Source organism: Cyanistes caeruleus, chromosome 7, assembly GCF_971803275.1.
Source record: "Cyanistes caeruleus chromosome 7, bCyaCae1.hap1.1, whole genome shotgun sequence".
Classification (NCBI taxonomy): Eukaryota; Metazoa; Chordata; class Aves; order Passeriformes; family Paridae; genus Cyanistes; species Cyanistes caeruleus.
The window spans coordinates 8145510-8170215 of NC_141707.1; the positions used below are offsets into that span (position 1 = coordinate 8145510).

Consider the following 24706-nt stretch of genomic DNA (forward strand, 5'->3'; position numbering starts at 1 on the left):
CCTTGGGGTGAATGTACCAGCAAGTCTGGTCTCTAGGCTGATTTTCTGTCCTTCCAATCTTTTTGTGGCTTCTCTTCCAGAAACCTGTCAGTTTTGTTGTCTTTTGGACATCTTTAATCTCCCTCCAGTCTCTGCCACTATCACCAATTTTAACTGTAGGACTTGTATTCCTGCCTTTAGGAGAACATCACAGTCTCAGCTCTTTACCTGGTGTAGTTGCACTTAATCTGGCAGCATACTCTTGGGTTGGAAGGAAGAGAAGAGCTTACTCTGTCCCTGCCTTTTCCAATGCCATTGAGAAATTCCTATGAAATCTGTGGTCATATTTATATCACTTCCACCCACTGACTTCTGGGTTAGGACCATCCCAGCTAGCAGGAAACATGCCTGTCCTTCCTTTGTACTGCAGAGGGCAAATTCCACACACAGGAGAGCTCTCCTGCAAGGATATCTAATTAAACCATTTGGAGAATAACGAATAAAGGCAGCAAGGGCACACTGTCCCTTGAGCATCTACTGTTCATTGCTGTCTTCATCCTGGTGTCTGGGGGGGAATGAAGAATTTCAACAGTGATTTGCATTCAGGACTTTGAGGAACTTGCATGGAATCAGTGGATTTCTTGTTTAGATTTCAGATCCCATACAGATGACTTTCTTGTGCTTTTAGTTTATTTTGCTGAAGGGACTTCAAGGTCTCTCTGAATCTCATGGACAAATGTCTGAATTAGCAGCCCATCCAGTACATCTGTGTTTGGCATGACTCTCAATCCTGTATGATTCATCCTCTGGCCAGGAAATAACTTGAGTTAACAATACAGCAGCTTTGCCTCCCGCTGTGGCCCACTGCTTCTGTATCATCTATCAGCTTCTGGGTAGAATGAGGGGGAGAGATACCAGACAGAGAAAAATGCTAATGATATTGATTGTGTAAATCATCCTTTGCCAATTTCCCCCTTTCTTCTGAGATCACATTAGTTGGGATGTTTTTCAGAGTACTGAGAAAAGGTGATTGATTGTAATTCTCCACCTTCCTTTAGCTTTGAGCAATTACATTTGCTACTGAGTAAGTTTGTGAAAAGACATGAGGAAACAGCACCATTGCCTGTTGGCATTTTCTGCACTCATGTTCTGACACTCTTGAACTTGCTCCGTGTGCTGAAGTCAAGGCAAGCCTCAGTAGGTCATTCATGTAACACAAGGGAAGGCAAAACATACTTTCTGCTTTTATATTAAATGTTCTTTTTCTCTATTTCACTGCATAGTATCCTGTGGTGGTGTTGGAAATGATATAACTTCAAAAATTTTTTGTGGTACTACACAATAGTTTCTTTACTTCTCTATCTTCTGTACAGCTAAATTTAAAACTTCAGAGTTGTCCTTGTGTCAAGCAGTAGTCAGAGATTTCTGCTACTGTATTAACTTTTTTCTTTATCTTCATTATCTTCATCTTTGTCTTCTCTGTCTTCTTTTAGAGGCTTTCAGTTCAACAGCCCATATTCTTGCAACAGACCTGCATCCAGCATTTACTAAGTTACAAAAAAATGTGGGGTCCCCAATTTGTCGTGCTCCACATGAGCCACACTTCCAAGGATGGGAACTTTCAGCACTTTCTGGGAATCAGGCCTATTCATTGTGGCTTGGAGAACAAAACACTTACCTTTTATGGGTGTGTTTTTGTTCCTGGAAATTTTGCCTTACAAGAACAAAATTGGCAATGCAAAAGTTAATCTACTATCTATGTCTGCTCTATTACTTGCTCTAAAAATATTTTCTGGAAATAGAACATTTGAGTTTCCTGGTTTGCGTGTATGAATTTGCAGTGTTATTGCTTTAAGGCATGGGAGGGTGTGGCACAAGTTTTCCTGTTTTGTTTTGGTTTTAATTTGTTTTGCCCAGCCTAATGCTTCTGGAAAGGCACAGTTGTAACATTCAAGTTTATTTTGTAGTTGTTTTAGTAATGACAATTTCTTCAGAGTAATTCCTTGTGGGATTAGTTTTGCATAAGTGTTTTCGTGGCCTATGACTCAGAGTTTCCTGTGGTGCCAAAGAGTGAAACACAGATTTTGTTGTTTTGAGAACCTTTCAGAAATATTCCTGGTGCTATTCGACATTAATGCACAGTGTGCTGGAGTGTCATGGGGGGATCCAAAGCTTAGTTTTCTTTGAGTGAAATCATTAGACATGCCTCACAAATGCCTTTTCTCTCAACATCCCTGCCAGATCCATCCACTGAGGAATGACACTTCCATTGTCCTTTTTGAAACTAACCTTAGTGAGAAAAAACACCAAATTTCTCCTGTTACAGAACTTTAAATGAATCTAAAGTTGTTAGAGGAAATGCTGGGGAGCAGCAGAGGCTGTAGTGAGCCAAGTAGAGACCTTTTATTCTGATGTCATGAAATTTTTATCCATAAAACAGATAATGATTTTTAAATAAGAAAATTTACTGTTCAAAAGAATAGGGTAGAACTCTTTTTAAATAAACAAGTGGTTAAATATGCTATCACCAGCTAGGGAAAACAAACAAGGCTTATTTCTGTATTTTTCAAAACTCTTCACTTGGAGTGGAATGTGGACTTTGATTTTTGAATGGAAACTTGTTAAAAATGAAGTTTCTTCCCAGCATGAAAAGTTTTGGCAATCTGCTAAGAAAAGTATTTTCAAATTGCTAAGTTTTTCTTTCTAAATTATCTTTTGTTTCCACTTCAAAGGATATCTGAGCACAGCAAAGCCTGAATTTTCCCCAATGGAATAACACTCCTGTAGTTCATAAAATTGTCACTTTCATGCTATACGTCATTGACCTTGGAAAGACAGAATGTGAACTGAGGTGTAGCCCTGTTTGAATGCTCTCCAAGTGACAGGGCTGGTGAATTTCAGAGAGAGGGGGAAACCCATTAAGTTCACTTGCTTGAAAGGAAACCAGCAGCTAACAAAGTGGTTTGTGTTTAACATAAATAAATAAAAGCAATGAAGGAGCCTTCAGCAAGGAGTGATGAGATGAGCAAACTAAGCAGCCTGTTTGTCTGAAGGTTCTTGTCAAGTGCTGGGCTGAGGAGGAGCTTGGCAGTCACAGGCCAACAAATGGGTCCTGTGTCTGATTCCAATCAAAATGAGCCTTTGGGATCATACTGATTGGTTGTGATACTTTGTCAATGTACCCCTAAGGGCTGTGAACCATCTCAGTGCTGAGAGACTTGATACAGGGATGGCTTCCACAGAAACACGACAAAGTGGAGCACTGCCAGTGTCTCTATGGCACTGCCTGGCACTGCAGTGAGGACCCTGCATTTGGTTCTCTATTTTGTAGGCTCAGTTGGAAGATAAACAGTGTTACTTGTACAACACCACTGAGGATTTTGCTTTAGAAAATAAAAAAATACAATTTATGTTACATGACACCCCCAATTATTAGTATAATTCTTGTCTAGGACTGACCTGACAGCTTCACAGCTCCTGTGACCAGGAATTGTTCTTTCCAAGAATTTCTCAGCTTTTGAGTTGGGACTAGCTGGCATAAAATCCATGATTGCAGCACTCAAATTCCTTCTGCCAACCTCAGCTTTTTAGGTGAACTTTGAATGGTTTGGAGCACTTTGAAACAACTGTGAGCTGTACTGGAGAAACCCAAAGCCAAGAACTCCCCCTGCCATCAGGGGAGTGAGGGGGAAGGGCAGCAAAGTGCTCCTCAGCCAGCCCTGGCTAAGGAACAAACTTCTGGTGTGCTGCCATCAGAGACACACAGATGGCACTTTCACAGTGAAAGTCAGGTGCAATAGCTACATCTTTTAGCTAAAAAGCTGGCTCTTGTTTTACTACAAACAGGTAATTACTGCATTAGGGCAGGTTTAAGCTGTACTTGGGATCATGCAAGCCATTGGGTAAGAAATAGTATCTTAAAAGCAGAAGCCATTTTCTGCTTGGTTTCACAGCAGGAATGTGGCACCTCAGGTTCACCAAGTTCCTTTCTGTGGAGTTATCAAAGTCCTTGGTGATCTCAAACCTATTTCTCAGTGCTTAAAGAGCACCTGGCAAATCCTGCTGCTCCCAGCCTCCTCCTAACGCAATCTCTGGAAACTGTTAGAATTTTTGCTTGTCTTTATTATGCACTTTTAACACTGCCTTAATTTGCAAATGAATACTTGTCCTCTAAATTTTCTGCCTCTCACCACAGAGGAAAATGTGTTAGTTGCATGGAGGGGGTGTAACTTCTATATCCATTCTGATCAACCACAGACATGTAAAGAAATAAAGCTAAAATGACAGCACCCCGTGCACCAGAGCTCTTGTAAACTGAATGCATGTAAATGTGCCTTTGTAGTGAAGGCATGTATTGTGTTGCCTCTTGTTGTTTGTTGAACAGACCTTTGCAGAGTTATGTCCAATACTGGCTGGTGGTGTTTGAGTGCTGTTGATAATGACAGCTCTCCCTGGCTCTCGTTACAGGTAGAAGACCTGTCGGACAAAGCTTTTTCCTTGCGCCACACCAAGTACGAAGAAAGAGAGCGCATGAGGTGGTCGCTGTGGGAGCAGAGCCGCTGGCCCAGGAGGAACAGCAGGCAGGTGTATTGGCTTTGATAAGAGCCTTCCTGTTCAACCTGGTGTGGGTTGTGGTTACAGGAGTGTCAGAAATGCTGTCACAGAAGTTAGAAACACCATTCATTAATTAAACTCATCAGGGACAGTACCAGGTACGTTTAACTTCCAGCTGGTAAGAGAAGGCAGTGTTGAGGCATACATAGTGACAGAAATTGGGCATTTTAGTGACCTGGCATTACTAAACTAACACCTTCCTCCCTCACTGAACACAGAGTTCTGAACACTGTGCCACTCCCAGTCACCATGACTTTAGCCACTCAGTGTATCATGAGTCCTTCTTCACTCAGATGAAACTCCACAGTGTTCAGAAAGTCATTGTGTGAATGGTTCATTCTCACAGGCTTGCCATCTGCTGCAGAACTCAGCAGATTTAAATGTAACCACTAAAAGTCTTGCAAAAAGTACTGTATATCGGGAAAAAATGTCATAAAGCTGCATCTGCAGTTTGGTCCTGAGAAAATGATTCCCATAAATCACTTCACAATCTGCAAGGGCAAAAAGCAGCCTAGAAATGGTGGGGTGACTCTTTCTGCTATTTATCATATGCTTGTGTCTACTCTTGTCTGAAGTGAACCATGACACTAAGAAAAAATAGTCAAAAGAGCTTTTTTAAATGCAGGATAAAAATAGAGGAAATATTGAGGAATTTTATTTTAAGCAATTTTGAACATAAAACCTCCCAGCTTCAGAAAGTGTTCTGAAAAATAAAAAGTTCTGTATGTACCTTAATTTGGAAAATGTGAACTCCTTGGTAAAATCTTAATGCTGCTTGAATTCAGAAGTAAACTGTGCATTGACATGAGCAAGGTCAGGCTTCCACCTGGCATTTTAGATGCATGCCACTGTTTTATATCTAGTTTAAATTTCTGTTTAAAGTGAGGTCAAAATTTTTAATCTTACTACATTTTTGATTGCTTTAGACTTGATTCCAGAGCAGAAGTGGTAAGGGGGAGCCCAAGGACTTGTCTCTGGAGTTGCACTTGGCACAGTGCTGGCAGTGCCATTTGGAGCCCACAGGCTCCTGTGGGTGATGCTGCTCTCCCAAGTGGAACAGCCTGTGGCTCGCTGATTTCTTTTGTCCAGATCACAGTTCTGGTGAGCATGTGGAGCAAGATGCAGGAGTGGGACCAGTCACTAGCTGTCTGCAGCCAGAGTGTGCCTGTCCTACCCATTTTATCCACTTAGTTCCTCCCACACAGTGCTTTGCTTTGGCTCCAGCCAGCAAGGTCAAGAACCACACCAGTTTTCCTTTGCTCTTTTGGTTTAAGCAAGCAGAATGGAGGTAGCATGTGTGGAGAAACTGAACACTTCTAAAAGAAACTGTGAACTGCTCATAGCAATGTGAAAGGTCAGGGAGTAGCTCTTAAAACTCATTTCTAATTCTGCACTAGATCTTACAGCAAAAATGCTGATGGTCGACACGGCCAGGACTCAGTGCAGAAAGACCATTGTGCTGCTGACCCTGCTCCTGACCCAGCTTCGGAATCCCACAGCTCTGTTTGTTCAGAGATGGCACCACTCTGCAGGGACAGCCAGGAAGAGAAGGTGGGTGCTTCCAATAGCTTCCAAGTCTGGTCAGTTCTTCAGTGACTATAAAGAAACCTGAAGATACTCTCCTGTCTCACTGATCAGAATCTCAGGCTGTCACCCTAGTTAATGTGCACTGAATGTAGTACTCCCGTTCAGAACAACGTTGATGTGCTTTGTAAATTAACCCTAGATCTGTCAACAAGTAAAAGTTTCATTGCTCAGTACACATGGCACATGTTTTTGAGGCAAATATGGAAGGACTGGGTTCAGGCTGGGCTTCTTTTAGGGGTGTTGGCCAAGGTTCCAGACAGGTCTGGTCATTAGGGGTCAAACATCCTGATGGTCTGGCATTGTGTAAAAGAGCTTCCTTGCCTGGAAGGGTTTGAGGGTAGGTCTATTATTAGTTCAAAACCTTACACAGCCAGCTTACATCTTGGTGCCTGGCAGTGTTGTATTCTTTATCTGAAGAGCCTTGCAAATGTTGTAAAGAAAGACACTTGTTTGTTACTTGATAGCAAATGATTCTGCACACAGTTAATCAGTTCACACTCAACTAAAATCCCTTTTTATCCTCTATACTCTTTTTTCCACCCTCACTCCTACTCTTCTGCTTCCTTTCAGTCTGGGCTGTGGGAACTTCGAGTTTTTCCACTAAGAGATGAAGAGGTTGAAGCTTTACTGTGCCAAGATCAAGTAACGAATCAGACTGAAATGTCAAGTGCAACTTTCCCCAGCAACTCTCCCTGCACTCCAGGCACACCCACTGCTTTGCCAGACAATGGCTGTCCACCAAGAAAACAATTTACCCAAGAGTCAGAAGACTGCAAAAGTGTTTGCCTGGGAAGCAACAGTACAAGGAAACAAAGGTGACAGGGAATAATGTAGTTCATTAAGAAAGCCAGTTAAGGTGGAGAGAAGTGTAAGGTAAAATCTCTCGTTCACACAGCATATGACAGCACAATTCAAAACCTTTATGTTAGCTGCATATAATATATTTTCTTTCTTGCTTTGCAACAGGCAGGATAAATCCCAAAGACAACACTTTCTTCTTCCTGAACCCCAAGAGAAAGTAATTATTTCAAGCTGGAAGTCTAATAGTCTCAATGTCGGGAGTGGGCGCACATAAATTGCTGGCACCATTCACTTTCTGTTGTCATATTGCCACATTTGTCAATAATCATCCTTTTCTGTTTGTTTGTTTTCAAATGCATATCTGGTTCTAGTGGACTCTGGTGCAGCAGAAGCTGTCTACCTTATCCAACAACTTCAACTGAACACAGAAAAACTACTTGAAGATAGTGGGGATAAGTGTTAGCCTCAGATTATTTCCCTGTTTGGCATGACCATGGGGCAAAAACCTGTCTCTCTGACTGCATGTGTAAGGTAAGGGTAGGTGAGAACCAGCAGTTCAAACCAGGGGATCTGGAAGCCTTGCATCTAGCTTAAGTCATAGAAGTCAGCTCTCAGCAGTGCCAGGGCACATTCCACATTGAAGTCCTCAAGCAATAAGGTAGAAGCAGCCCACTGCACTGCCATAGCCAGTGTATCTGACACCCAGGAAGCAGGGTCTCTGCTTCAGGCCTGTGGGGAGGGAGAGGCAGGAGCAAAGAGGGGTCGAGCCAAATCAGTGACACAGCCCATGGAACGTTGTGGTTTGGATCATCTTACTTCCTTAGTCCTTCAGTAGCTAATGAGGCTCATAATACTTAGCTTTAATATGTTAAAGTCTTGTTCCAATTGCTGTACAGTGCCTTGTAAGAGTCTCATAAGTATGCCAACATTTGGTGACTAGCTGGAAAGGAAAAGATGATTGATGTCTTGAAGAGCAATAAAAAAAAAAGCCCCAAAGCTTTCCATTGTGATTCTGGATACATTTTTCATTTCCCAATGCATTCACAGTGAGAAAACAAAGGCAAGTTGTTCAAACTTGCATCTAAATACCATAGCTTGGAATATATCTGCAGTCCCAAGAGGTATTAACAAAGATTAAACATTGAATGTAGGTACAATCCATCAACAGGCAGTTTTTCTGTGTAGGACAGTTGAAGGCAACTTAACAGGAGTCTCTGTTTTTTGTGCAGTTTTCTTCCATGTGTAATACCTGGAATGGCACTGGACAGATGACCGAGTTTTAGTATCAATTTATTTTTTTGGTCAAAATGACAGGAAATACACACTGGGCATATGAAAACAGTTCAGTAAAGTTTCAACACTACAACCTATTGCTACATTGTAGTTTATTGCACATTCTGATTATTTTTTTTAAACACTTTTTTAACACTGGTTTGTCTTAAACTTGAATCTTGCCTCAATGTCTGATATAATAATCTTTGATGCAAGGTTGGTTTTTTAATTAAAAGTTATTTCTATATATGTTGTATATAGTCTGAATTTGATGACTTTTTAGAAGTGAAGAAGTAGCAGCAGTACTTCCTCTTGGCCTGCAGACCCACTGCAGCTTTGCTGTGGTACTGTCACTGTGCTTATGGCATGAGGCCAATGGCCCCTCAGTGCCTCAGTAAAGAGGTGTGTGTTGCCCTCTCTCTTGCCCTGCATGTGCACCTGCTTCCAGGAAAAAGTTGTCAAAGTTCAGAGTCTCAAGTGTTCTGCAGGTCTTTTCCATACCCCTGTCTACTCCTTAGGAAGCCTGATCTGATCAGCTCTCAGCCTGCCCTGTTCTAAGGTATGGGCTTCCTGTGTTGTCCGATGCCTGGGGCAGAGGGAGGAATTCCTGCACTTCAGGAGAGGGGACAGACCAAGTAAACCAGCCAGCCAGGCCAGCTGCCTTCCATGTCCTGAAAGTGCTGCTAGGAAGTAGAAATACAATCCAGTCTGGTACAGGAGGGTGTTAAAAAAGAGGCCAAAGACCCCTTGTGTCATAGGATCTGGGTTATCCCAGTTTGGCCAGCCTGGGGAACTGCAGAGCATCCCCACACTGCAGTTCAGGTCCCAGCTGAGGTTCTAAACCATTGTGTGGCTGCAGTCAGCCCTCGTGTGGGCTAAAGCAGCTGCTGGGTTCCTTGTGCACCGCAGAGGCACTGAGTGCTCTGAGCAAGGGGAACCACGTTTGCTGTGTCCCCTCTTGCATGTTCTTGCCAGCCCTCATGGGAACTTGCTATTGCTTCATGAGACAGCAATAAAAAGGGTAGTTAGAGAAAGGATGGGCAGGCACAAGAGAGAAGCAGAATGTCTGTTTGGTCCTTACCCAGCCCACTCACGGCAGAAATCTTTTCTCCAACAGCTGCCTCTCAGCTAGCTAGGCCTGTGACAGCAAACTGGCTGCTGGAGCACAGTGCCAGAGCTGTTCCTCGTCCCACAGTGCCAGCACAGGGTTGTTCCATGCAGTGGTGGTGCACAGGGCTCCAGTGGAGCAGGATAGGTTCCATGGGGGGCCAGGAACAGGCTGCATTTCCCTCAGCACCTGCCTGCCTCCAGCATCCCTCCGTGTGGCAGGGCAAGCGAGATGGCTCTCAAGAAGCTGCAGACCTGTGCCCTGCCTTCTCTGTCTCCACTGTGTCCTGGCTCCAGACAGGGAGGCACCTGATTTTTTCAGCAAGCTCATTTCAGTACTGGGACAGGGTTAAAAAACTTGCTGAACTCAACTTGATTGCAGGACCAGCCTTCTCCTTTCATTTGTCCCTGTGCTGCAAGCAGCTGCCATCAGCACTGGTATCATGGTTTGCTGCCTGCAGCCCATGTCCTGGCACAGCTGGGCTCCCACCTCCAGACAGCTGAGTTTTGCATGAATGCTGGAGTAATGAGGAAGCTGTACCTGTTGTGGGAGCAGGCTGAGGGCTCAGGGCTAGGCTCATCCTCAAAGCCATAAAATGTGCAGGATCCCCTGCTTGTTTTCATTCCTTTTCAAAGTTTTAAACAGAAATAAAGCCCCAGACAAAACCCAACCTCACTTTGGCTGTTAAGCTATGAAAACAGCTGTTAGTGCTGCTGCTACCGCTGTGGCTGAAGGTATTACAAAGACTGATTGTGAAAAACCAACTTAAAACAATGCAGCAATGCCCCCCCAGGCATGAAAGTGGGTGTTTGCAACTGCACAAAGCCATTTCCCATGCGCTTTATTTACCATCTTCAACTGAGGCATTTTTTTAACACCACTTACGTTCCGCTTCCTGCTGCTGTGAGGGTTTAAAATGCTTCATCTCTGCATCCAGGACCTTAATGGCATGTAAGTACAAATAAGGATTTTGAAACCCTATTAAAACTAAGCTCTGTCTGCGTCTCTGCAGTGTTTTATCTCACTCAGGGCTGTGACTTGGCTCCAAACAAGTTGTTTTCATCCCCTTTTCCAGTTCAGACACTAGACCAGGTGCCTCAGTACAACAGGCTGTGCCCTCCCTTACTGCTAAAACCTTGTCAGAAGATTGCAACATCTAATGGGCCTGAGGTTTTTTCAGCCCATACAAGAGGAGACCATGCAAGCAGCTCTCTGGGTTTTCATGTCAGCACTCACTTCAAAGTCCTGGGACTCAAGGCTTGTTACCGAGTACGGGAGGACAGGCCTAAACAGGCCCCAAACAGATCACTTCTGTAAATGTACACAGGTGAGAAACTGAAACACTCTCAAGCATTAAAGAACAAGAATCATTCATTACTGTGATTTTAGGGACATGGTCACTAACAGATTTAACCTTAGATGTATAAAAGCTGCTGCAGCAGGAGTCACCTGCATAAACCCACCTGGGTGGGATTCAGACAGAAGCAATTAGGCAATTTTATTTGTGGGTCTAACATCTCTCCCACAGATTCCTAACCCAAGAGTCAATGCAAGTGCAAACTTACCATCCCTAAAACAATTACAGCTACAGCCTATGAACAGAGAACATACCAAAAGGTTCCACAAAGCCTCCTACCATCAGTTAACTAGCACAACTTGGATGTCACCCCTAAATTAATTAGGAAAAAAGCAGAAAGTTTGATTACCCTTTCAATCCAGCTGACACTCAATTGCAGGAGGTTAGCATACTACAGCTATTGTCCTGCTTTCAACAGCATGAAAAGCCAGACTCCACATCCTGAACTAGCATTTTCATTGCAGCTGGTGGCTGTCCAGCCTGCATTTTACCTACCAGAGCCATGACTATTTGTCCATACATTAAACTCCACACTTGTACTTTCCAGAAGCTTGGATAAGGTTCTCTCACACACCCAACAGCCCTGGGGACTAGCTTTTCATGGCCAAGCCTGCTTTTGGCAAACCTCTTCTAAAATATCTCTCGGTACAATAGGTCCAGACAACTTCCTATTTCTTGTGCTGGTTCCCAAATGAGTTTGCAGGTAGAAACAGGAAGCAACATTTGTTCACCTAAACCACAGAAAAACGGTGGCAGTTCAGCTATTTGAGATACTCGAGTGTCTGAACCTGCCTCAGCAGCTGCCAGGTGACACCTGCCCAGCATTGCTGCAAAGAGAACAGACCCAACTTTGGTCCTGTGGAAATGGCCTGGCTCCCCAAGGCAGCAGATTGTTTGCAACCCTTCTGTAACTGCAGCTTAAAGGGCAAAATAACACACAGAACACCATGAAATATTGAAGAGCCATGGGAGACACGTCTACCTAGAAATGGCCTTCTCAGTCTTCCTCTAGTGCACTGTAACTCACCTTCATGTGCTCAAACAGGCCAGGCCTGTGGACACAGCAAACTGAAGGACTGGTAACTATGTGGTTCCACAAGCTGTTTTACAGACCCATCTCCAGGCATTTCAAGCTGCATATCTCTCCAGCAGATTCCCTTCCTGTATGTTACAATCTTAATCCTTCACTCAGATGTATGTACAAACCAAGGAGATTGTGGAGCAAGATGAAGGGTTTTAATTCTTTGAAGAGTATTAAAGCAACATTCTCCTGAGGAATTCCATCAGCTCCAGGAATTAAAACCCAGCTGTCTTAACTGGCTATTTGAAAGGTAAGTGAGAAGATACTCCCCACTTTGTGATGTGGTGAAGAGGCTGCACTGACTTGATGCTGGATTTCTATAGGCCAATTACTTCCAGTGCAACAGAGACAAAGGACAGGAGTATTTCTACCATCACTGCAATGTTTTTTAGCCTCTTATGCTGCATTTTCCCTAAGCTTACTCCTAAACCCACTCATTTATGACAGCTTAAAGAACTTAACACACCAAGGAAGGGGTGTTTAATGCAGTAGTGGAAAAGTTTTGTAGGAATGCACAGATCAAATGACAAAATACAGACAGCAGAAGGCAGTTTGATTAAGAGTCTTCCACAAGAGAGCTTCTTGTGGCAATGCTACACTCTTCTAGCAAGCAACAAACTGACTGTAGTTCAATCCAGTCAGCATTAGAGGTTGTGCCACGAAATTAGCCTCCACAAAATCAAGACACGAGTTCAAACCATTGCATTTCCAACCCTGAAAGACAGCCAGAATGTTTCCCACTGCTGCTTGCTTCATTGCAGCGAAGGAATGATTCCTCTGTTGAGCAGCAAGAAGTTTCTGTAGTTGGTGTTCATCCAGCCCTCGCTTATGCACAAGAAGAGGGTTCTCCTGCATGCCCAGAGCCTTCTGGAACACGGCTTGGGCAGGTCTCACCGATCCAGACTGCGCTTCTGGGCTGCTTCTGAACACACATTCCTGAGGAGGTTGATCACAGACCTTGGGTCTGCGCTCTTCATAATAGCACTGCCAGACACAATCATATTGGCACCTGCCTGGAAGACATCAAACACCTGCTCAGTCACACAGAACACAGCCCTCACCTACAGCTCGCCTGTAAAACACTGCAGGTTGTCAGTTCTGGGCTGGTGTGCAAACAGGTGGGACATGGGATACACCTCTAACTACAACCCCCAAACCAAGTTCAAAAAACACAGCTCTTCCCCAGATATGTAGTTTCTTCATCACATTGTGCCTATTTACACCAACATAAAGGAAATGAACTTCTTTAGCTTAGGGGAGGCTTCAACAGCCACCGTTTTTAAAAAGGCACAAGATTAGACCTCAAAGACATTTTGATATTAAATGTGTTTTATAGTTCCCTATGAAAACTAAAAAATTTCTCCTAAGCTTTGTTTTCTGGGAGCTGATAAGTCTCTCAGTACAGTGACTGAGAATGCTGCTCTGCTGCAACCTCTTACCTCTGCGCACTTATGGATGGTGTCAGGCCCAACTCCTCCATCCACTTCTATATCCAAGGAGGGAAACTGTGTCCTCAGCCACTGAACCTGGGCAACCAGATAAAAATGTGGGCACTGAGCTGCCACCCCACAGCTTCTTATACATCTAGACAAGGTTTATCTATTTTACCACCATACTCCCTACTGTTAATTAGCTTTTAGCTCAATAAATAATGAAAGAGAAACATACTTTACCTTTGGCATCATGTCTTCCATAAATTTCTGTCCTCCGAACCCAGGTTCTACTGTCATCACCAAAGCCATGTCTATCTGATTGGCCCAAGGTGCTAAGTGTTCAACTGTAGTGCCAGGCTTGATGGCCAAGCCAACCTGCAGGAAGGGAAGCCAAATCTCAGTGCACCTTATGATTAGTGCACCTCAGGGCAAGACTGGCCTGAGCTCAGTACACATTCCTAGCAAAGTAATGACATGACTGTGTAATGGCAGGAAGAACAGGCTTCTTGATTTAAAAATGCCACATTTTCTTCACTAAAACTGAAGATTGACTTCATGCCCAGCGTGTTAGGGCTGCATCTGCCAATCCTAGACCACCTGAAGGGTGGAAGGGACCTACAAGGCTCATACAGGCGAACTCCTGGCCCTGCACAGACACCGACCCTGCACAATTGCTAGCCTGTACTGAGAGCAGTGTGAAAATGCTCCTGGAGCTCCGGCAGCCTTGGGGCTGTGACCATTCCCTGGGGAGCCTGTCCAATGCCCCACCACCGTCTGGGGGAAGAACCTTTTCCTGATACCCAACCCAAACCTTCCCTGGTACAGCCGCAGGTCGTTCCCTCGGCTCCTGTCACTGGTCACCACAGAGAAGCTGCCCGCAAGGCAGCTGTGAGCTAAGCACAGCACAGTGTGTACTCCCCTCACCTTCATGCCGTTCTCCCGAATGTCCTTTATCAGCGCCCCGGGATTGTCCGTCGCTTCTAGATGGAAGGTGTACTGGTTTGCACCAGCCACCGCCATGGGCTTCACCCACTGCTCTGGCGCGGCCACCATCATGTGCATGTCTGGAAGAGGAGAGCGAGCGGGCAGTGGGGCCGGGTCCCGCTGCCGAGGGGCAGCGCCCCGCAGCCCCCGGCCCTTACCGAAGAAGGGCTCCTGGCCCAGCCGCTTGCGCAGGCTCTCCACGACGGGGTGGCCGAAGGTGATGTTCGGGACGAAGTGTCTTGGGGCCGAAGAGAGAGACGCGCCCGCCCACAGGTTACCCCGCGCCGGCCGGGAGGAGCGGGCGGTTCTGCCCGCCCCCCGCGCCCCCGGCCCGGCCCGGCCCGGCCGCTCCCGCCCGTCCCCGGCGTTACCCGTCCATTACATCCAGGTGCAGGTAGTCGGCCCCGCAGTCCAGCATGCGGCTGCACTCGGCGCCCAGCGCCGCCAGGTCGCTGTTGAGGATGGACGGCCCGATCCGGCACCCCGACGCCATTGCCACCGCCGCGGCTCCTGCCGGGACGGAGGGAGGGCCGGCCTGGCGGAGGGAGGGCCGGGGCGGTGCCGCCGCCATCTTGGGGCCGCCGCTCCGCCCTCCCGGCCGCGCTGACGCGGCACAAGCGGCGGCACAGGCGGAGCCGGCCCGGCCGCACCCTCCGTCCCAAAGCGGCGGGAGCAATAACAGTAGCAATAACCTCGCCTAGGTGATTTCAAGCTCCCAAGGAAAGTGTATTTTGTCCCTCCCAGTGGCACAGCCCATTGCCGCGGCCCGGGAGCAGATGGGTAAACATTAACGAGCGCTGTCGGGACGGAAGAAAGCCGCGGATGGAAACCCTTGGGAGCGCGAGAGAACGACCGCGTTACGCAAGAGGCTCAAACACAGAACTCTGTACTTTGCCGTCGTTCCTTTGTATTTAATCCTCGGGACAACGTTTGCATAAAATGCTGAGGCAACGGGACCGACTGACACGTGGACAAGACAGGCACAGCCGGACATCGCTGAACACGACATGCGCTTAAGGCGTCTAACACTATGTAAAGCAGCATCGTATGTCTCCACAGCAGAAATAACACCAGTTCTGGTACAGAGATACTGGAGGAAAGCACAAACCAGCTAAAGTACTTTGTTTGCCACTCATCAGGACGGCATTAAATGCAACGTGATATGATATGACAGTAAAAGACGTGGGAAGTCAGGCTGACGGGCTGGCCTGGCTGTGCCACCTCTCAGCAATCGTCCCACAAAACCAAAGCCAGCTGCCCGGCCACCTGGACAAAACTAAATTACACATCATGTCATTTATAAGTTGCATTGATTTCTAGTAGGGTAGACATTAAAAAGAGGCATTTTAGTCCTTGCTATGGCTTACTACTGTGGATTCACCTGTGACAGTGGAAAGTTGAAAGTTACATACACTGAATTAAATGAAGTAAATCACAGTTATTTTGTCATCTCTAGAGTAGAGTACTGGGGGTGGGCTCTACTTTTCATTCAGGAAGATGCTTCCTCATTTTCTGCAGAAAAGGTCACTCTATAAAGTGCACCGTGAATTCTGGATGTGTTGTGTCCCAGCCATTTACTCGGCTCTGAAGCTTTCCTCCCTCTCAGGCTGCCAGTGACCGAGCCTACTTTGGGACTTGAAAGTGAAGCGATGGGGGTTTTCCTCATTTGTGCGTCAGTGTTAATAATAAAACCTAACATCTGGAATTCAGCAGTTCTTGGAGTGACCTCTGAGCTAGGAGCTAATCTAAAGCAGCATCCTACAGTATCTGGCCCTGGCTGCAGTGGGAATAAGGAAATAAGAAGCAGTACAGCACATTTTGATCAGCAGAGGACACGGTTTGTTATCCAGGACACCTGTCGGGACACTGTCACCTCTCTTAAAAGACCAGGCACCCTTTGGAGCTGCATTAGATCACCACCTGCACATTACATAGCCCCATATATGTGGGGGATATAGGTGGTGCACTATAAAATAGTCGCTTTTTCAGCCCTGCTGTTCCCCAGACATGCTGAGATTCTCCTTCTCTCACCAACAGTGGTAGCAGAGCATGCTCAGCACCCGGGAGAAGAATGGCTTTTGCTCTCTGGAGAGGTTTAATGTGAGTGAGTTCCCTGCCCAGACCGGTGTGCGCAGCTCCTGTCAGATGTGAGCATTTGGCAAACGCCAGGCAGCACAGCCCGAGGCTCTGAGGGCTCCACAGGCTGGAACCTGCAGCGGCTGTGTGGTTTTTGTCTCAGCCCCAGCAAAACCCGTGTGCTGCACTCCAGCAGCAAGGCTGCCGTCTGTAGGGCAGTGCTTCAGCAGCTGTTTGAGAGCCGCTGAGGAGAGCTGCACGTCCTTTCTTTGGAAATGGCTAGAAGGATATCATTTCCCTCCTTAGTAAGGCTGGTTTATGATGCGTGTGTCCAAATTGCAAGCCCTCAGGAGCCAAAGTGGTAATTAGCACATTTTAGATACTCTCAGGATGATCCAAAACATTTTCCTCTGCACAATAATGACATGATTATAAACTCCAGTTAGTCTACCATGAGCCAAAAAAGGCAGTGAATGATTCCCAAGGGTATCTTTGGGCATTGCTGATGATTCCGTGGTTTGTTTCACAGCTATTTTGCAGTTTGCCTGTCAGCAGCTAATGGCTAAATTCACATTTCAGTGTAATTCCATGATGCTGCAGCAAAACCCCTTAACTCAGCTGTGACTTCAGCTGATCCCCCCAGGGATCTCCACCTTCTATAAATGTTACATATATTTACCTAATACTTGCAGCTGTGAGCATTACATACATAAAATGGAACCTTTCAAAATACAATCTCAGCATGCCAAAAATAGATTATTTCATCGAGCTTCTGCCCTGCAATATCCATCTTTTGTTAACAATGTACATAAATATTTATATATAGAGTAACATGAAAATACCGTTTATAAATATTTACTTTAAATCCCTCTACGTACATCCAACAGCATCAGGGGAGCAGTTGCTTGGGACCACAAGGTCCATGCATTCGAGATGCAGTTTCTTGGAGTTTTATTTTAAGCTGTGGAGATGAATAGCTCAGGACATTAAAGCAGGACACAGGGTGGGCTGTTTATCCCACCTGCAAACCACTCAGCACCTGCCCCTGCTCTGTGTCTGTGCACAGCATTCCTACTGATGGTATATACTGTATTCAGTTCTACAGAGCAAGTATTTTTGTAGCACAAGGGCAATATTTTACAGAGTGGAATGGAACTAACAGACAAAAGTAAACTCAGTTAAAGTCTGCAGTGCCAAAAAAAAAAAAAAAATTAAAAATAAAAATCCAATTGCTTTACGGTGCTTATCATTGCTCCGCATGTTAGAAACAATGGCCCCAGGCTTGAGAAAATCAAGCTTTAGATTGGTACTTTCTGTCAGTCTTTTCACTGTTTCCAAGGTGTAACAGCCTTGGCTTCAGCTGCTGTATAGCCCTCCTCCCAAAAACACTACAAAAATAGATCTTGGGCACACAGTCTCACCCAGTCCAACAGCCCATTACCCAGTGAGGCTGCTGATCACAGTACATGGCTGCCAGGTTAGGGCTCTATGGACCACCACAAGGGCTCTACACACCCCTATCCTGAGAATTCTGTACAAATTCTTGGTTCCTGTGGTCCTGCCCTGAACTGAAAAGAGATCTCACAAATAGAAATTTGCCAGTCTATAGCAACCAGCTGATAGCTATTTCCTGCTGTTGGATAATAAAGTGCTCTTGTCTTAATTAGTTACTCTTTAGCAGGGAACTCTAAGGAAAGGTACACATTTCCTTCCTCCTCCCTTTACTGTGCTTTCCCAAGAGTTAAACATGAGATTCGTCCAGATCAACATCCGTCTCCCCAAGCTCCACGTGCGTGAAGCTGAAGTGAGTAGCCAGCAAAGGGTTCTCCATCCCGTTGTCCTCACTGATGTGCAGGACAGTGTCCCCATGCTGCAGCAAGCTGGTGGTCTCCAGGCCAGCGTAGTCCTCGGTGTCAGAGAGCTGGGTGGGGGGAGTGCCCTGTGCTGTTGTTGGCCGGGACTCCAAGCCCTCCTCTTTTTCCTTCTCCTCCTCAGCAGAGAGTGCCTCGCTCTGCAATTGAGAAGAGCTGGTGGTCAAGCTCAGAGAAAGCAGGAAGGAGAGGGAGGGAAAAAGGAAAGGAAGGTCTATGAAGTATTTTCTCATTCGGATATACATTTTACCATAAAGAACCAGGCACTTGCTGATTACAAATCCATTAAAATTATACCTAACAATATATTTTTGCTGGTGAATCAAATTTACATCAATGATCAGAAAGGTTATCTGATTTGAGTATATAACACTGCCTCATTTCATCTTTTTTATTGCATGCCTTCAAACAGGGAGTAGGTTTACATTAGATACTAGGAAAAAATTCTTTATACTGAGGATAGTGAAGCACTGGAAAAGGTTTCCCAGAGAAGCAGTGACTGCCCCATCCCTGGAAGTGTTCAAGACCAGGCTGGAAGAGGCTTGAAGCAACCTGGTCTAGTGGAAGCTGTACATGGCAGGGGGTGGAATGAGTCCAAACCATTCTGTGATTCATTCTGTTATTCTGAAGAGAGAGATAATTCATTTGTTCATGGCAGAGGGCATAACCTCAAAAGACACTGGTGATCTCAGTGTCACTGATGTGTTGAAGGGATGACTGTGATTGTCCCTGCACCATCCTCAGTGGAGCCCAACACAGAAAAATGTTGGACAAGCAATTTCTTTTGCAACGTGATGCCTAAAAGTCCTGAGGCTTTGATGGACTCTTTCCTTAAGGAGGCATATCTCAGGGAGCAAGCTGTAAAAACCTGCTGAGGACAGCCTGCCTTGGTGATTAGGTCCAGAATGACACTGTAATTGACATTGGGATGGGAAGACAGAAAGGGAAGATGTAGGAAATATATCTTCAAATTAAGAATTGTTGCACAGATCTGGAAGGGAATGGCTTTACAGAAGCAGGGGGCTTGACAGCAAACAGCCTAAAGAATGGACACACAGCAGAGTTTGCTGTCTTTACTCTCCTGCCAGCTTTCATCAGAGTGCTGCAATGCATCCAGTGCTTCCCCATGCCTGGGCCGGAGCAGTGGAGGGACACGGGCTGCAAACCCAGCAGTGACGTTACCTGGCTGTGAAGATCAGCTACGACGATGGCAGGTGAGGAGGTCAGCACAGGTTTGCTGGGGGGCTCCTGCTGGCTGCTGGCCTGGGGGCTGCTGTGGCTGCAGCCCTGCTGCTGTGCCGCCGGGTCCACGGCACAGGCTGCGGGGGCCTCGGGCTGGGCTTCGGTGAACGTCACCGACCGCTTCTGCTCCGCTGAAGGGTACAAAGCCCAGAAAACTGAGGGTTAAAATTGGGGAAGAAATACACAAGAAAAGAAGATAGACAATCCCTGCAGGTTTTACAGCTAAGACAGGATTTGTGGTTTGTTCCATCTTTCTATAAACTGTCTAATCAGCATCTAGTCTAAAAGTCTTTTACCCTGGGCTTCCACTACAGCCACAGCAAGACTCTGGGACCTCCTGAAGTCTAGCCAGCACACCTATCCTCGTCATGGCTTGGTGAGAAAAATACCATAATATCTTTCCATTCCAGAAGAATACACTGAGTTGAACTCCCATGTGAGTTGGACATTTCTGCCCTCAAATAAAAAAGAAAAACTGTTGTGCAAAAAGACAGGAAAATTGCCCGAGGTTTTGCAGAAAATCTATGAAAAGAAAGTGCAGCAGACAGCCCCTCATTCCTGCAGACTAGGTCCACTAGCCAGGAATAACAGAAGAGCACAGAGTAAAGACAGCTAGACTAGAAACTTAACAGTAAAACTGATATTCCCATTCCTGCTCTTAATTATTTTTGGTTAACTTTTACGTTTAAAACATCTCCAGCAGTGGTGTTGCCCCAGCACACTCCTGCTGAGCACCTAAAAAGCCAGAAAGCTCACAAGTAACCTTTGCTCTTCCAGATGTTTTCGCCAAAGCTCACTGCTCACTCCAGATGGTACAGAACACACCCACCTGCTCAGCTTGGCAGTGCTGACTCCTGGAAACATACAGCACAGACTGAAACAGCCCTACATTCATTTCTGTATACAGTCCTTAAAGCTCTGTACTGCTAAGCTTAATGATGGGACATTTTCTTCTTTCTACTGCTCTCAATAGCATCTTCCAAACTTGTACATCTGGAGATTTTGGATAAGGCATCCTGACTAGAGGAAACCCATCCCCTAAATTCTCTTGGAAACAAGATAATTCATTGTCCATGTCCTGTTTGACCTTGAAAACCTCTGGAGAAACCATCAAAGTGTTTTGAGGGGGTGGTTTTCTGGTAGGATATCCATGTACTAGGGAAAAGTATAAAGCTGCTGGGACATCACTTTAATATAAGCTACTAACAACCTACTATTCCTTTCAGAGATCAAACCACAGCATTTTCTGCTTTCCAGTGTGCTGGTTCTGGACATGCAGCACTGCCCTACCGCAGGGTTTTGGCTTTGGCTGGATGCTGCGCCGCGTGGTTGAAAGTCGAGCTCCGTGACGGCTCCGAGGTTCGGTTTGAGTTTTCTGACGTGACAGCAGCGGTCGTCGAAGCTAAACATCGGAAGAGAGAGTTAGGCTGGTGTACATTCACATATTGCACAGCTTCTTCTCTGAAAGGAGAACAGATCATCACTGTCTGTACCTCTAGATGTCCACTCACTCTGCTCTTAGCAGATAGGTGTTTTAAGGTTTCCATGGCTCACACATTTCCTTCATATGAATTTCTGGGCTTTGTGCCTTTTCAGTTTCAGCCCTGGGTGTAATGCAGTGCAGGCTGTGTTACCAGTAATAACAAGAGGATGAGACTGAGGAATTTAAAACAAAGGGCATCTCCTTCCTTAGGGAATTGCCTGGCTTCACACCTATGATTTGTGCTACGGTTCCTGCTAAGTCAAGGGACTGCACTAGTATAGCAAAAATTAGGCAGAAGGGACACATTACATCCACACATTGTGTCCAAACAGCCACGTACAAGAAAAGCCAAATCAAATCACTGAGCAGGAGAGAAGGTTTGTTTACTGCCCGTGTCCTCACCTGCCGTAGCCCTCTCTTCCGCCCCAGGGGCTGCTGCAGAAGGAGGTTCTGCTGTCCTGGCTCGCTCTGCACACTTGCCACCCTGTTAGATGTTGACAGCATTAGGAGAAGCACAGAAGCATGATGCATAACTAGTAGGTGTCCTGGCAATTGGGACTAAAATAAATAAACAAACAAGAAATCGACCAACCACTAATGGCACAGTCACTTCAAAGAGCAGCACTATCTTTGAAGGATGGGAGGGGACATGTCTACTGGGTTGTGGCTTCCGGGGGCTTGGGAAAGGGTGGGAGGTGGAGTCATGGCATTCAGGACTTGGCCACACACAGGTAGCATCCAAATATAAATAACTGCAGATTTCAGTTTTCAGTCATTGATTGATGCATCCCACTGAGCAGCACTCCCTTCTCTGCATCCTTTGCCACATCAGTGAAAGCAGGAACATCAGCTTCCTAGCTCAAAAGCCTTCTTGTTTGCTTCTCCTTTTTTCAAAGGACAATGTTGTAAAAGCTACTTTTTTTGCTTCCTAAATAAGAAGACTCCATGGCCTCATCACAATTTTGTCATCTGGTTTTAATTTCAGTTTAAGTCAACATACGCAAAGTGACAAAGGATCCATTCACATAATTGATGCATGAGTTATGTGAACAAGGCCCCACACTCAACACTTGCAGCCTCAAGTCTTTTTGTGACTAACAAACAGAAGAGACAAGCAAACAAAAATTAGAGAGAGAAACACAGCTTTTCCATTTTTAACATATTGGCACAAAATATCTGAAAACCTGCAGTAGAAGAAACTTTAGCAATAAAACATACTCGGCTATGTATCATCTCACTACCATTCAACCTACTTAATATAAAAATACCACCCTCCCCTCATTTTTATCAAAGCACTGTATTCCTCCAAACACTGGACATTTAGCAGTCACAAAACACTTTAGCTGAGAGACTTATCACTACAATAGTCACTAACAATTAAGACATACTTCTTTTAACTCAGGCAGCTGCTTTATTTAAGCCAGACTGGAATCCACTGAGCAACGTGCTATTTAAACAACTTCCAGCTATAGCTGATACACACACTGTTGAAGATTCAGTATTGCAATCCATTTTGTCTTTGGATTGCATTAATCTAAAGGAAAACAGTATTATTTTCTCTGGATACTTCCCTTGGATCTCCCTGGAGTTTGTCGCTACCACCAAGAGAATTAAGGCTAATTAGCTGACCGTGCAGGGGTGGAGGAATAAGATAAACCTAGGGATATGGTCAGACAAGACATGGAGGATGACTATGGAGAGGCTTAAAAAGATTTGTCTTCTCAGCAGCTCATTCTTCACTTTGGCAGAAGTTACCAATTGTCCTAATAAGGTTTGGCAGAACAGAACATGAAAGGTTTCTTGCTCTGCTTTGGGCCTGTGAAGGTTTAGGACCTTTCCTTTTTTTTTCCTCTCATGGAATTTTGTCCTATCTGTCTCTAAGAAACCATACCAACCAATACTTAGGAAAGACAAGAGAAGTTTCCATGGGAAGGGTGCAGCTTGCCACTCTCTGAATTGGGGTTTCTCTTGGAGGGGCAGAGATACCGTGAGGATAGGGCTGGGGGAAAATGGGGCTGCCGTAGCTCTTAGCTCTCTTGTTCTCTCGTCTTTGGAGGAGGATGGTTCACCTGCTGTTTGGGGAGGGAATTAATTCACTGCTGCCTCCTGAGCCCGGTCCTGCCCTGTTTTCTCCTACTCCGGCTGAGTGTTTGCTCATGAGAGCAGCCATTGAAGGGGCACCTTATCGGCACTCTGCCTCACTGGAAAGGACCCTTAGGTCAGGGTCTTCAGGGGAGGGACCCGGAGGTCTCCCCGGGGCTGCTGTGGAGGAGCCCGGCAGCCGCTGCCCAGCTCTGCGGCTTTCTCCCGCTGCCTCGGGCTTTTCTCGGCGCTCTAACCCACACCCCCTGCCTGCCGGGACACCCCGTGGCTGCTGCTAGAGCGGCAGAGTTTCTTTCAGCCCCGCGGTTGCTGCTGCAGCCCCTCCCGGCCGCTCAGCCTGGCCGCCATTGCCCGTGAGGGAGAGGCTGCACGGCTCGGGCCCAGCGCCCCCTGGCGGCGCGGGACTGCCGTGCCCCGCGCGGGGCCAGCAGCGCCCCCTGGCGGCCGTGAGCGGAACTGCGCTGAGGGGAAAGCGCCTGAGGGCCCCGAGAGAGAGCCGGGGGCTGTCGCTGCCTTTGTGCTGCTGCTCGCCTTGTTACACCTACAGACACGCAGCAGCAAAGAACTGCTACTCCTCCTCCCACATCTTTGCCTGAAAGACTCTTCAAAGTTATAATAATTCACAGGGAAGTGGGCCATATTCTTCGTTCCGGCCTCCCTTGGCAGACACCTGTCTTTCAAACCAAGACAGAGGCAAACTCTGGTTACCTGATCTTAAAGCCTTTTTCCTTCCTCCTTTTCTTTTAAACTAAAGCCAGACCTTATACTGAATCATATCCATGTGTTTCTATCACTTCTACAGGGCAGACAGTGGGCCACTTCAAGGACAGAGACATCTTGGGACCCTGAAGCTGTTTATCTTTTGGTTGACAGACTACTGCCTAATAATCCTGGGCATGCCTTCAGCAATCTCACCACAGCTGCACCTCGGAAAAAGAGGAAAAGCATCAGCAAGCTCAAAGCCCAAAAAATCAAGATATTTAATATTGAAATTTGAGTCCTTTTCTTCCTTAGACAGGTCTTCCAAATGAAATCATAGTCCCTAGAACATATATCCCAGCTTTTCCATAGGATATTGACATGCTTTACACACCAAACATCCTAAACACTACATAAACACCTGCCATGGGATAAGCAGAGCCCTTAGAGTTGCCTCCTGTTATTAGGAATATGTTCTTAGACATCAATTGCAGCACATATGACTGGTAAGTCCAAAAGCATCACATCATTCCTTATTAAAGCAAAGGAACTGCATTTAAATTAGTCTTTATATGATCCAGACCACCTAAAATTGACTGGTGAATTGCCTTAAGTCTTCTGTTTCTAGGATTACATAAAAACTTCTTCTTCTGAATTTCTAGAAATTTTTACACTGGTTACCACTATGTGAATGAAGTAGGAATTAGCTGGAGAAGTTCTTGAAAACAAGCAGTCTACTGGGCTAGCTTTGAGAATACTGTTACAGTTTCTGAGGAAGGAAAGGTAACTCTCAGTTCTGTGAGTAAGGAGACAGGTCTGTAGCAGAAAAACTGCAATTATATTCAATGCAAAACTCTTCACAGTGCTGAAACAATCTCACTCCACACGTGATACGAAAACACTTGAAAAAGTCATTAGATAATGGGTATACATGGACTGTGTGAGGGCACAGAGGCTGTACACGAGATAAAAACTATTCCCATGCACTAAAGACTAACAACAGGCAAGCAAAAAGA

At 45.8% G+C, this 24706-nt stretch overlaps 3 protein-coding genes and 1 long non-coding RNA gene across 42 annotated transcripts in view; 2 read left to right on the plus strand and 2 right to left on the minus strand.

The window, feature by feature from the left end:
• KANSL1L (KAT8 regulatory NSL complex subunit 1 like) overlaps positions 1-8500 on the plus strand; it is a 61666-nt gene extending 53166 nt beyond the window's left edge. For 8 of the 25 annotated variants that reach the window (XR_015288813.1, XR_015288816.1, XR_015288817.1 and 5 more), the window contains exons 13-16: positions 4447-4559; positions 5991-6144; positions 6751-7053; positions 7147-8500. Coding sequence is in view for 9 of the 25 variants with exons in the window: in XM_086896031.1 (XP_086752157.1) it covers positions 4447-4559; positions 5991-6144; positions 6751-6995; positions 7147-7255 (621 nt within the window). In the remaining 16 variants the exon portion in view is untranslated. Of the gene's footprint in view, positions 1-4446; positions 4564-5990; positions 6145-6750 lie in introns of all 25 variants that reach the window. The other 17 variants (XM_086896023.1, XM_086896026.1, XM_086896024.1 and 14 more) reach the window with 4 other exon arrangements.
• On the minus strand, positions 8256-15107 carry RPE (ribulose-5-phosphate-3-epimerase). 2 transcript variants are annotated; one of them, XM_086896033.1, is made up of 6 exons: positions 14588-15107; positions 14375-14454; positions 14157-14296; positions 13473-13607; positions 13239-13325; positions 8256-12812 (listed from the first exon to the last, which is right to left on the minus strand). In XM_086896033.1, exons 1-6 carry the CDS (start codon positions 14785-14787, stop codon positions 12690-12692), a joined length of 765 nt encoding a protein of 254 aa, XP_086752159.1. In that variant the 5' UTR covers positions 14788-15107; the 3' UTR covers positions 8256-12689. The 2 variants fall into 2 exon arrangements, with proteins under 2 accessions (XP_086752159.1, XP_086752160.1); XM_086896034.1 differs by having other exon boundaries at positions 12257-12812; positions 14599-15034.
• LOC147652167 (uncharacterized) lies at positions 14550-21475 on the plus strand. The gene is made up of 4 exons (XR_015288829.1): positions 14550-16316; positions 19252-19377; positions 19720-19781; positions 20632-21475. It is a non-coding gene; the product is annotated as an uncharacterized LOC147652167 (long non-coding RNA).
• UNC80 (unc-80 subunit of NALCN channel complex) overlaps positions 15107-24706 on the minus strand; it is a 120623-nt gene continuing 111023 nt past the window's right edge. For all 14 annotated transcript variants that reach the window (XM_086896013.1, XM_086896021.1, XM_086896012.1 and 11 more), the window contains 4 exons: positions 21291-21372; positions 20696-20807; positions 19346-19536; positions 15107-18303 (listed from right to left, as the gene is read on the minus strand). In XM_086896013.1, coding sequence (XP_086752139.1) covers positions 18034-18303; positions 19346-19536; positions 20696-20807; positions 21291-21372 — 655 coding nt within the window. In that variant the 3' untranslated portion in view covers positions 15107-18033. The remainder of the gene's footprint in view (positions 18304-19345; positions 19537-20695; positions 20808-21290; positions 21373-24706) is intronic.